The sequence below is a fragment of the Phytophthora infestans genome, genomic scaffold (genome assembly GCF_000142945.1).
Source record: "Phytophthora infestans T30-4 supercont1.53 genomic scaffold, whole genome shotgun sequence".
NCBI classification, from domain to species: domain Eukaryota; phylum Oomycota; class Peronosporomycetes; order Peronosporales; family Peronosporaceae; genus Phytophthora; species Phytophthora infestans.
The window spans coordinates 363094-375367 of record NW_003303706.1 but is presented as its reverse complement, the minus strand read 5'-3'; the positions used below and the strand labels follow the sequence as shown (position 1 = coordinate 375367).

The following is a 12274-nucleotide window of genomic DNA, read 5'->3' as shown; positions in this document are numbered from 1 at the left end:
GGCCTCCTCCTTGTCCCCCTCCTCTTCACGACCCCCTTGTCCTCCCGTCCGCTTTTCTGGTGGGGCCCTCAACTGGATACCGCGGCCGTGGCGCGGCTGTAAGCGCTCGCTTCCATTGCACCAAAGTTTACGTATAATACAGACCTTGCACTGCCGTTGACGCCGCTTTCGAATTCCATTCACCTCCACCCACTCGTTGTCCATCTTTAGCTGGTGGGTGGACGGTGGAACGTCGCCATGCAATGGTGTAATTGGTCTAGGTGAGTACATCTTTGGACACATACAGTAATAGTTAGCAATGTGATCAACCAGCAGAATAAGCACCTTCCTTACCGTGTCTACAAATTCGGCCGACCCCACTTGTAGTAGCTGGGCTTGCAACTGAGCGATGAAACCGGCGTGATCAGCCGGAGGATCGCCTCGCAACCTCCAAGCCTCGCGGTGCACAATATAGCAGTTGACGATAGCAATGCCAAAAGGGCCCATGACCAAAGTCTTATAATACTTCTGAAAGCGTAGGGAGAGTTACAGTGAGTAGCGCTGCAGACGAAGCTGGTCGTGGACATCTACCCCGCCCATACACCGATAGTACGTCGTCATGGCGGCGGGGTAAGGCACCGTCTCCTTCTGTCCTTGAGTACCTGGAAGGCGCCGCTCTGTTACATTGAAAAAAAACTTTTGCTGTTGTTTTTAGAAGCAACAAAATGTCATCGTAAATGTGTGTGAAAGGAATTTTGACCCTAATATTTAGCTAAATATGTATCTAAATTCACCTGCATAAAGCCCGTTGCGTTGGTAAATACTTCCCTACAGCTTCTAACACGTAGAGCGAAATGCAGCAAGAATTGCACTCTCAACAGTACAATTTCTGGTCACTTTACCGTGGGTCACGGTTTTATGAGCTAGCGCGCTTAAACTAGAACTATCGCTTATGAGTATCAGAATATTCACATTGTGGGTCCATACCCGAGTCAATGTCATTTTTGCGACCTAATTGTAATATTTGCCACTTTGGAAAATAACACGTGTGAAGCAGACGCCAAACCAGCTTTGCCTGTGTGGAACCGCTCCACTGGAGTGTCGATTGGGACAGTCGATTCGATCGTACGCTGCAGCAGTGTCTGCCTCGGTTGTAGTTTAAGTAGGTGCTCACTCAGCACAAGACATTGAAATACAAAATGAAATCGAGGAGAGTAAACGCGCAACGATACAGACTACATTGACATCACGACCTATCAACACTCAAAGAAAATACGTTGACTATCAGACAGAGTTCATGAAATGGTTTTCAGCTCGTGGCTTCCGCGACCGTAACACAGTAACAGGAGGCAAGCTACACATCTTTCTCTCGACCGATGTAATTGGCAGAAACTTTAAGAGAAACAGCGAGAAGACTGCTGGTGGTCCAACCATCTGTGGCTACGTCAGTTTTTGACTTGTATAGTCAACAGGTCATGCTCCGCCAAAACTCCAACCCTCATCCTCGCTTGAGAGCCGTGTGTTGTAGCGTTATCTACAGAGTGTTTATGTTGTTGGGGTTGTGCCCACCAACACTAACACTCTAGCGGTGTGCAGCGACAACACAACGGTGGCGCAGCGGACAATTTCTTCCGGAGACCAGACATGAGGAAACAGAGTGAGTAGGGCTAGCGACCAAAAGCTCAATACATAAACTACTTCTACATTTTCATTGGGAGCGACACAACAATGATTTGTTTAGCTGGGACAGTCGCGCCCAGTATGGAATACGACGAATGTAACGGGCCAGGTATTTACTCCGTTACTTGCTTACACTATAGTGTTGAGGAAGCTCGCAATAGGACGACTGAGTCTTAGGTTTAAGGAAAAATCAACTCTGACTTTATTTTAGGACCAAGGCCACAGCTTTGGCCACTCAAATACACGTCATAGTCCAATTGGCTAATAATGGGTCTGGCTCCCCATATATCAGCCAATGGCATGACAGCATTTCAGCACACGCTAGTCGTGTGCTGATGCACCTACTTATGTAAAGAAATCTACCTACTTATGTAATGGAGGGGCCCATTACATTACCCCCCCCCTCTTAAAGTTGCACTTACGCAACATACACAATATTACTTAAACAACTTTTGTAACTTCATTATAATAATTGTGAAATCCCTTTTCTTACTTAAATTATCCACTGTAGACAATCACCCATCCCAGTTGCCTGCCCCCTCTTTTAAAAAGCCCAAAGTGCACACAGTCCACATCCGCACTCGTCCTTCATCATGGTACTGTGCCCTTGCTGCCCGCAACCATCCCCCCTCGATGTCTCTCTCATGTTGTCTACTGTAGGGGGACGCGCGCATCGTGCTGACGACGCTCATCAGCGAGAAATTGCTGTCGCCCGGCCCCAAGAAACTCTACGTGTCCTACTACCGCAAGCGCGTGTACGCCGACCTGCTGCCCGACGGCTCTATCCGCTTCAAGGACCAGGTCTACACGTCGCCTGTGCCCTGTGCGCTGCACATGAAGCGTACACTCAACCCCTGTACGTCTCGCTAGTCCTCGTCCCGTAGACGTCCCCTCTCACCCTCACCCCTCTCTCTTACGATACATTCCAGCTCTCAAGACGGACGCAGGCTGGTCGTCCATGTACTCCGCGGCCTCTGGGGAGAGCCTCAAGGACATCAAAGACCGCCTTAACATCCGTAAACGAGGCACAAACGCTCGCTCCGTCCAGAAGGAGAAGAAAGCGCCCACGCCTTCACCCACAGCCAAAGAGCGCGTGGCGGCTCAGACAGCAGCTCAAGCCAAGCAAGAGGCTGCTCAGGTGTGTAATTGGTTTTTTTATAACAACTGAGAGGGATTATGTATTGATGTATTTTGATTCGAGCTGCAGAAGTGCGCAGCCTGTCGGAGAGAAGCCACGACGACGGACGTGGCGGAATGCAGCGCATGCCACAGCAAGACGCACTTTGAGTGCGCCACACCAGCACTGCAGAACACGCCAGCAGCGCCGTGGTTCTGCGACAAGTGTCTGACTGGACAAGCTAACAGGATCCTCGAGTTCCTCCAGCAAACGAGACGAGTGCTTGTCGAGAGGATCGCAGAGCGCCATACTCAAGCAAAGCCGATTGAGAGCGAGGATGTCACTGTGGAGGGCGAGGAGGACGCTGGTAGCGAGGAGAAGGGAACCTCTAATGAGGAATTAAAGGACGAGGACGACGCTGGAGCTGCAGAGGGTTCGGCTGTTGAGTCGGTATCGGTATCAGTGGACTCAAACAAGTCGAAGGACGCGACAAACGCTGGTAGTGAAGTAGCAAGTGAAGCCCCAGTGGACGAGGCTGCAGCTACTTCAGAAGAGCAGAACGAGACGACGTCAACGTCTGGTGATTCTCTGAAAGAGGCGAAGCCGGAGGCTGACGATGCAGCAAATGAGGAAGAGCAAGGCGACATGGACGTGGAAGACGAGGCGCCGCTTGAGGTTGCCAAGGCTGCCAACGCCACTAGTGTACGTGAGATGTGGCCAGGTGCTACGAGAACCTGCATAACGTCTGACGTTTATGTTGTGTACGTCTTAGGCCGAAGAGAAGTTCCTCGTGCTGATTGACAGCCTCATCACGGAAGTGTCGTCGAAAGCAGAGCGTGCCAGTCTGATTGCCAACAGTACCGGTGCGACTCTAGTGCATCTAGAGAAAACACAGCTCGTCCAGCTGGTCGAGTATGGCAAACGGGAGATTCTGGCAGCGACTCGGTCTGAAGATGACGACGACGAGAAGGAGGACGCAGATCACGAGGGTGGTACCAACTCGGAGGTGGACGCGCTCATCAAGATCTACGACCTGCGTCACCAGATTCTGTCGTCTCAGTCGCAGTTTGAACGGACCACGCACGCCCTGGCCAAGCGCACAGAAAAGAATTTGCGAAGCGCTGAGACGGAGCTCATGGAACTGGAGGAGGTACGCGCGGCGGAGGCCAGCGTGGTTTCTAAAGTGGTGGACCTGATCGACCAGTACTCGAGCGACTTGACGTGTTGCGAGCAAAATATCCACTTGAACGAAGCGCTGCTGGCGAGTATCACGCACCGGCGCAACTTCATTCGATCCGCCAATATCAACGACCGGTTCGCGCCGTCATATCGCTACAGTACGACCCTCATGGCCTCGAGTAGTGACCAGCTGCTCGTCACTGTGTTGCTGGACAAGCTCCGTGACATCACCGAGTCTGTGAACGAGTGGACCAAGATGGAGCGCCATTTCGAGCAGAAGACGGCCAGTCTCCACAAGTCGTTGACGCTGATCGGCACCAAGCGGAAGCGCGCGCAGGCACTACCGCCCACGCCCGCGTTGTTTGCCAAGGTACAGATTCCTCCGTCGCGACGTCTCATTGAGCGCCAGATCGCCAACTATGAGCTGAACATGAGCGCTATTCGTCGGAACCGTGCACGTATGCGCAAGACGCTGTCTGGCATTCTGAAGATCGCCCGGGAAGAGCATCTCAGCGACGAGATCGTCCACATGACAGACTTGTTGTATCAAAAGTGCCGTGATCTGAAGGCGGAACAAGAGGAGGAAGAGCTGCGCATCAAGGAGGAAGCTGAGGCTGCAGAGAAGGCGCATCTAGAAGAGGAAGAGCGGGCAGCACCTGACCTCCTGAGTACCGACGACGGCGAGGCGAGTGCAGAGGAACCCGAAGCCAAGAAGCAGCGTGTAAATGCGGCCGCTAGCGCAGCTGTCCCGCCGCCGAAAGCTGCTGCGTCCAGTGACAGGAAAGACATCTCGTCGCTGCTTGGGAGCGAGGATTCGGACGCCAAAGAGTCCACCTACAGCTCTGTTGAGAGCAAGTCGCGCGCAGACAGCGAAGCGGACCTGGAACAAGCCTCGCGCGCCATCGCGGACATTTCGTCCGTGCTGCCGGACATTTCAGGAGCCAGCGGCCCGCGGGTGGACCTTGTCAACTCGCCGCCACTTGGTGGGAAGCCTGCAGCGGATGCATCGCCTGGCCAGTTCTCGATTCGCGGAGGCAAAGCTGGAGGCGCGAAGCGCGGAAGCCAAGATCAGCAATCGTTCCTGGACCAGGCACTCGAGGTCCTGAACAAGCAGCAACAGCAACAACGCATTGGAGAGCAACAACGCGTCGAAGAGCAACGGCGCTTAGAGCAACAACGCATCGAAGAGCAACGGCGCTTAGAACAACAACGCCTTGGAGAGCAACAGCGCTTTGAGCAAAAACGTCTTGAAGAGCAGCGTCGCTTGGAAGAGCAACGTCGCTTGGAGCAGCAGCGAGAGCAAGAGCGTCGTGAACAGCAGCGCCTGGAGCAGCAACGTATGAAGAGGCAACGTCGCTTAGAGCAACATCGCCTTGATGAGCAACGGCGTTTAGAGAAACAACGCATTGAAGAGCAACGGCGCTTAGAGCAGCAACGTCTCGAAGAGCAACGCCGCTTAGAAGAGCAGCGTCGATTGGAGCAACAGCGGCTAGAACAGCAGCGGCTAGAGCAGGAAAAGCAGCGCCAGGAGCAGCAGAGACTGGAGCTTGAGCAGCAGCGGAAGGAGAAGCAGCGACAGGAGCAGCTGCGACGACAGCAGGAGCAACAGCGACTGGAACTCCAGCACCGACAGCAAGAGCAGCAGCGCCAAGAGCAGGAGCGGCAGTTCCAACGCAGCAAGGCGACAACGCTGCCTCAAGTCGTGTCGTCTGGGGCGTCTCACTTGCAGATGCTGAGCCAGCAGCAGCAACTCCAACAACAGCAAGCGACACTTCAACAGCAACAACAACACTCGCGTCAGATGCAGCACCCTCTCTACGGGGATATGCCCAAGGGAATGCTGAGCTTGGGCACAGGCCAGCAAGATATGTACGCGCAGCAGGCGGCGCAGATGGGGATGGATATTCACGACGTGGTGCGACACCAGGACTCGAGTCACTTTGCCCAGGGAGGCATTCAAAGAGCCCCGTACGAAGTCCCACGCAGCGCAGCGCAGCAGCCGGGACCGACTGCCCCACGGACGAGCTTCTATGGCGACGAAGGGCAGATGCACTCGCAGGACGTGTTTGGGTCCCAGGGTCTGCCTGGCCAGCAGCGGCCACTGTCCGAGCACCACATGTTCGCGAACGAGTTGCAGCAACACGCAGATCAGTCAAGAAGTCAGGAATTTCTCATGGGCAGGTCCTACCGCGGACACGGAATGGACCAGTCCGACAACAACGACGTCAACATGGACGACTGGGGCCAGTAAAGATGTGTATTCTTTGTCGATAACTGCTGATTCCTAAGTGTAAGCAAATTTGGGTGAAATTGCTATCTACATGTACTTTGACTGCCACGGGTCAGGTCTCACGTGGACAATTTCGCAAAGAGTCTTTGGCAACTGATGATGATAAAGAGAAAGTAGCGCTTCCATTGACGAAATGAAAACATAGATTTTGCATAAGTACTTATGCTTTTGTAAAAATACCCTAACCTTACTGATGCCCTGTACGAACTGCAAATCTCAGGAAACGGAAGCTGCTTCCGACTTACTTGATTTTTGTATTAGTCTCTGTCGGAAGTAACTTCCGCGTCCAGAAACAACAAAATATGCAACTCTCGATTGCATGTCCAATCGGAGCACTTTGTTCTATTTGTTTTCGCGAGTACAGAAAATGTGAATTTTTTTTTGAATGTGCAAAAGTTCGAAGGTGAACAAAAATAAGTTGTAGAAGGCCTCGAGTGCGTACAGGAATTGACATAATCAAAAGTACTATGTGGATTTGACGGTACTATGACAAGACTAAAAATACTACAACAAGACAAACATACTGATGAAAGAATATATTACTTGCACTATAGGTGGGTATGTTTCGACTTAACAACCCGACGCTTCCTGTCCAGGCGAATGCATCGTGCTAGCGTATCGATTGTAAGAACATTCAGGCTAAACTCGGCGGTGTCTTTCAGCCAGTGCTTCGTGTAGTATGCATTATACTTTGCCAGTATAGAATCGGTCGCGTTTTGGGCATCTGAAGCTCCCATTTGAACAGCGAAATCTCTCACATCACTCCCATCAGCTTGACAACACTCATCCGGCTAGCCAAAGCACCATCGCTTTCTCTCCAAAGCCGTCCACTCAATAACAGGCTTAAATAGGTGGCGGGTGGCGTCAGCGCTCGAGTACATTTTGTACATATCTCTCCAGTTCTTTGCCGGCGGAAGAATTTATATCGGCTCTTTGCAGGATTCACCGACCGTATGTTCTTGTCTACACCTTTGCCCGCCCATAGTTGGCTCATTCAACATCCAAAGTCGGCAGCTTTAATTTTGGTTCATTTTTTGTCGGAGCGAGGTACCCGAAATAAGCAGTACCACTATCCTTAGTGCAATCAAAGCTGGCTAATCCATATTCAAAGTCGGCATGCTGTACTCCTCTTCTCCTTACATATCCACCCACTCGCCGTACACCATGTCCTCGAAGAAAATTGCGGCGTTGACGAGCTTCGCAGCATGCAACCCCATCTTCGGCACCATGCACTGCGTGATCTTCGGCATGTTCACGTTGGCGGCGCGCTCGCGAATGCGCATGCGCGTCTCGGTCTTCGTGATCGGCTTGTCGTCGCTGATTAGCACGGGCTCCAGGATCTACATGTACTCCCTAGCAAGAGCTAGGTACTACTTGATGTGTAACCCGATCGGGTTACACATTGGGCTGTAGGGTCCCAAGCGTAGCAGGGCAAGGTCGTCGCGGGCAGGCACGAGCGCTTCCGTGTGCGAGTGGGCCGGCGCGCTGTCGAACACGACAACAATGTTCTTGTTCGTGTACTCGGTGGCGTACACCTTCGACTTCTTCACCACCTTGTACAGCTCCTCCACAAAGTCCGCGTTGTCCTGCATTTTGATGCTGCCTCGCTTGTTGCGGTACGCTACTACGCCGTAAGCAGAGGAGACTGCGCACTGGATCTGCAGGTTGGGACCTTTTGAAGGCGGAAGCTTTTCGATCGCGCGTTTGCCCTTCTTCACCCTGCCACGCGACCGCTTCACGTAGAGATTGTACATGTAGTTAGTTTAAGATTGTAGAGATTGTACATGTATTTACGGCATCTACGCGATGCTCGGTAGCATTGAGAGTGGGGATTAAGACGCGCCACACGCATAAGCTTGGGCGGCTTCGAGCGCGCGGGAGTTCTTCGTCGGAATCTCGTCGGCAGCGACAACTTTGAATGTTGATTAGTCGACATTGAATGAGGAAAAAGGGTGGTACTGCTTATTTCGGGTACCTCGCTCCGGCAAAAAATGAACCAACATTAAAGCTGCCGACTTTAGATGTTGAATGAGCCAACTATGGGCGGGCAAAGGTGTAGTGCTTGCAGTGCGGTGCGCAGTCGGCTGAATCATGGCCACAAGCATGTCGATCTTGTCTTCAATAGCTTTTATTGATTTCTCAACGGTTTGTAGTCTCGTTTCGATTGACGAGGGGGGCGACGGAACATGAGTCGCTTTGTTACGTTTGCGTCGAGAAAATGTAGTAGGGCACCCTACATGAGCTTCGCGATCAGGGGCTAAGCTCTCGGCAAGTTAGGTGTCTTCATCAGTTGCTGCTTGATCTAAGAGATATCGCACCAGGGTTTCTGCTGACTCGTTTTGAGTCCACCCAGTCCACCACTTCACCATGCGAAGTGAGCATCGTCGTTCAGGCGACGCGGACATAAATCTGTGATGGGCGCGAGCGCGGCGGAATGAGGTGCTCGGTCGCACAAGGCTCAATGTAACGTTCTGTCACTTGAGACTGAGCACTTCATTAATCCGGCACATACCGTAGAAAGCAAAAGCGGAGACAGGAAAAAACCACAAACGACTTGCCTCCGTGAACCCGGGGGCGCTCTCCAAGTGGAAGTGGAGTACTCGGAGCATATCCAACGAAATTGGTGTCGCTTGGCGCTGCTTGAATTCACTGTTCTTGCGCTTCTGCAGTCCGCGCATAAACTGACGGACAAACGCATCCTTGGCTGGATTACCAAGTCCATACTTGTTACCTTGATCGTCTGTGAGTACCATCCACTTGTCAGGTCCTGCTGCGTCTCGACGTTCGTAACCTTCGTAGTAGTTTGCTACAGCTGCGCGAATCTTCTCTGCGGTTTGGCTGGAAACCGAAGCGGATGCAGAGACACTTTCCATGAAGGCGGCTAGTAGAGAAGGTAGCTCGTGATGTCGCGTAAGCGCTGTGTAACGGGCCTGGAATGTCCGTTACTTGCTTACACGTAGTGATGAAGAAGCGTACAAGTCCAGTGATACCGAAACCAAGTACTTAGTCTGAAGGAAAATCAACTCTGTTTTTATTTAGGTCCAGGGCAGCCTGCCCTGACCACTCAAATACACGTCAACTCCTTATTGGTTGATTATGGGTCTGGCTCCCCATATTTCAACCAATAAGGTGACGGCAGTTCAGCACACGCTACTCGTGTGCTGCTGCACCTACTTTTGTAATGCAAATCTACCTACTTATGTAATGGTGTGAACCACAACAAAGAACCTATAAAATTACCTACATATGTAACTTAGGAGGGCCCATTACACGCTGGGTCGGGATACTCATTGGCGATACAAAACTCACAGAGCTTCCTAAAATATGATGTATACACATTCCTTGTGTCCTGTTTAATCACGTGTGTTGCTGTGTCGATAACAGCTCTTAGAATGATGCGGGGTGTCCTGCCATAAATACGATAGACACTGGCTGGGTATATGCTTGTCGTCCAGAAAAAATAACAATGAGCTGCAGAACCAATCATTTAAAGATTCGTACTTTTAGTCTTGTTTAGTACTAAGTGTCTTGTTTAGTACTATGAGTCTAGTTTAGTACTTAGAGTCTTGTTGTTAGGGGGTAAATCCGATTGGTTAAAATTAAAAAAAAATTATTCCTTAATCTTCTTCACTATCCTTCTTCACTATCCGAATTAAAACCAAACACCTCCCGAAAGCGACACTCGTCCGTCAGATCCTTCTCCTTTCCCTTCATTTTGTTCTCACATATCTTGTCTTTCTCGATAAACCCCGCCATATATATCCCTTCAAACTCAGCTAAACTTGCACAATTCTTGCCTTCTTTGAAGCTGTCAATTTCATCTTGAATTGGAGCTATGAGATATGCGTTTTGGGCCTGTATCTCCTCACAACTGGTACGCCACTGCTTGACGCTCGGTATACGTCGTTCGTAAATAAGCAAGATATTTTTGAAGGCGGACCCTCTCTCCAAAAATAGTATGGGCGTCCGCATCGAGCATTTGTGCCTTGTACTGACCGAATACTTTGCATTTTCTTGAAGCAAACTCTCAGCAGGCTCTCCTTGAAACTCTGGTGGCATCCAATGGCGCTTGTCAGGATACAGAAGAAGGTAGGCCTTTCGAAACCACGCCTTTGACAGCAAGTCGATTTCGTCCATCTAATAATAAAAGGCAGTCAGTGTGAGTGTTTAGCTGAAAGCTTACCGGAATATCTGTACCTGAGCAAAAATGTACTCAAACAGCGGTCCGTTTTGACTGAGCTTCTTAAGGGGGTGTTGTCTTAGCCCTTTCGGCTGTGACTTGTCAGGGAGAGCGCTGTGCTCCACCTCTCTAAGCTCCTGTCGGAGCGCTAACATTATTAGATACAAATAGTAAGTACCACATTTGCGTATAAAATATAAGATACCCACGGTACCTTCGAGTTTCTGGAATAGTTGTGTAGCGCGGCGAGAACGCTGCTCGGAGACGCGCTTGGCGCGGTGCTCAACCCACGATCTCTTGCGAATATCAACCCTGGATTCACGCGCTTTTATCCCCTTGCACTTCTTCCCGTGCTTTGAGAAGCTCGTGCGAGATATCGATCTCTCACACTTCACGCATTCTTTTGTCGTGGCGCTGCCGTACGGCACCTTTGTCATTTTGTTTTGGAGTATTTGCAGAAATTGCGTCTAAGCTGGCCATTATTTTTTTAAATGTGATATTCGATGCTGATTGGTTAAAACAATTTTTGCATGGGTTGTTTTTGAGTTGCGTCAGTGAAAGAAGTACGCTTCATTGTCAATTTGGGTGCTTACGATGGAAATATGAGGTATCTTCTTGTTGAATTTAATTATGCTGCGCATTTTGAAAATAAAATGTAGCACAAAATAGCTACAGCAATTCTGAGTTTTTGATTGGCTTACATATCATCTGATCAAATCTACTAACTTTAGATAGCTATTTTGTTCATGAAATGATTATTATTAATAGAGCTCATGCCATTAGGCTAGCAACACAATTCACCCCACCTTAGAGAGAGAAATCCTACCAGTACTATTGGTGGCTAGCTGGCATTCTTAAAACATTTAATAGTTCCCACTCGGGTCGATAAACCATAGTTAGAATTGCTTCGCTGGTGGTGTATTAACTGTATTTTCAAGATACTGGTGATTCACAGCAATAGCCTCTTGGCACAAACTTGCAACACTTTACGACACAAAGTTACATCCATTCCACTCAGTTTTGCTCCATAAGGCTTCTTTATACATTTCAGGTGTTCTTCTATTAAAATCTAATTCAAACAGAAGGCCATTTATCATGATGTTTGTCTAAAGTAAAAAAAAATAGCCCTCAGAATCTCAAACTTTTTTTTCCAGAGGGCTGATGCAACATCAGTGCACAAGACTGGCAAAGCCACGCTGCCAATTTTATTGTATATGCAGCTAGAAGAACTTTGGTTAACGTTACCTTGAAATGGCAAAACTAGCTTCAAATAAGTAAAGCATAAACGCCTCAAAAGCTCCAGCAAAGCTACACCCCGAGCGCTATCATGATGTCGGCGCCCCTTCGCAGCATAAACGAAGAGGCAGCGGTCAGTAGCTTGCAAAATAGTACTTTGTTATTTTATTATTTCTTTCCTTCTCACATATGCAAGGCAGATAACGCTAAAAACGCGTATCTTCGCGACTGCGATTACTTGTAGGACCGTCATTTTCAGAGCTGAAAATGACACCCTTCCTGCCACCCTGCCGGATGATGGTGACACCTCTGCGTCGACTTGCGCGGCAGCAGTCGTGCGACGTTGTTGCTCTCCTTCTGGGCGCCTTGTGGCGCCATCTACATAACCGGAGTAGACACTTGGGCGTACATCAAATTTACTTACCCTTACTATGTAATTAATTGATGTACAAACCGAGAAGCTAGCTGCTATCGTATCTCACACAATACATAGTTTTTTTTAGATAATCAGTGACACGAATGTAAGTTAAGCTAGAAAAAGATAAATCCCAACAAAATTTGTCCTTAAAATGAGGACGAAATAGGATGCAAGATCGTCAAATTTCAAGTAATT

General features: G+C 49.7%; 3 protein-coding genes across 3 annotated transcripts; 1 reads left to right on the top strand and 2 right to left on the bottom strand.

Moving 5' to 3' along the window:
• Positions 1–598: 598 nt before the first annotated feature.
• On the top strand, positions 599–6206 carry PITG_17280 (uncharacterized protein; the record flags this gene model as incomplete). The annotated part of the gene is made up of 9 exons (XM_002896745.1): positions 599–609; positions 1037–1104; positions 1293–1357; positions 1576–1636; positions 1952–1986; positions 2320–2515; positions 2589–2797; positions 2867–3478; positions 3549–6206. 9 exons carry the CDS (start codon positions 599–601, stop codon positions 6204–6206), a joined length of 3915 nt encoding a protein of 1304 aa, XP_002896791.1.
• Positions 6207–7381: 1175 nt separating this feature from the next.
• PITG_17279 (uncharacterized protein) lies at positions 7382–9118 on the bottom strand (the record flags this gene model as incomplete). Its single annotated transcript, XM_002896744.1, has 5 exons — positions 7382–7585; positions 7796–7964; positions 8449–8478; positions 8862–8949; positions 8977–9118. The coding sequence occupies 5 exons, from the start codon at positions 9116–9118 to the stop codon at positions 7382–7384; spliced, it is 633 nt and encodes a 210-aa protein (XP_002896790.1).
• Positions 9119–9550: 432 nt separating this feature from the next.
• On the bottom strand, positions 9551–10862 carry PITG_17278 (uncharacterized protein; the record flags this gene model as incomplete). The annotated part of the gene is made up of 4 exons (XM_002896743.1): positions 9551–9562; positions 10242–10382; positions 10443–10573; positions 10640–10862. The coding sequence occupies 4 exons, from the start codon at positions 10860–10862 to the stop codon at positions 9551–9553; spliced, it is 507 nt and encodes a 168-aa protein (XP_002896789.1).
• Positions 10863–12274: the final 1412 nt, after the last annotated feature.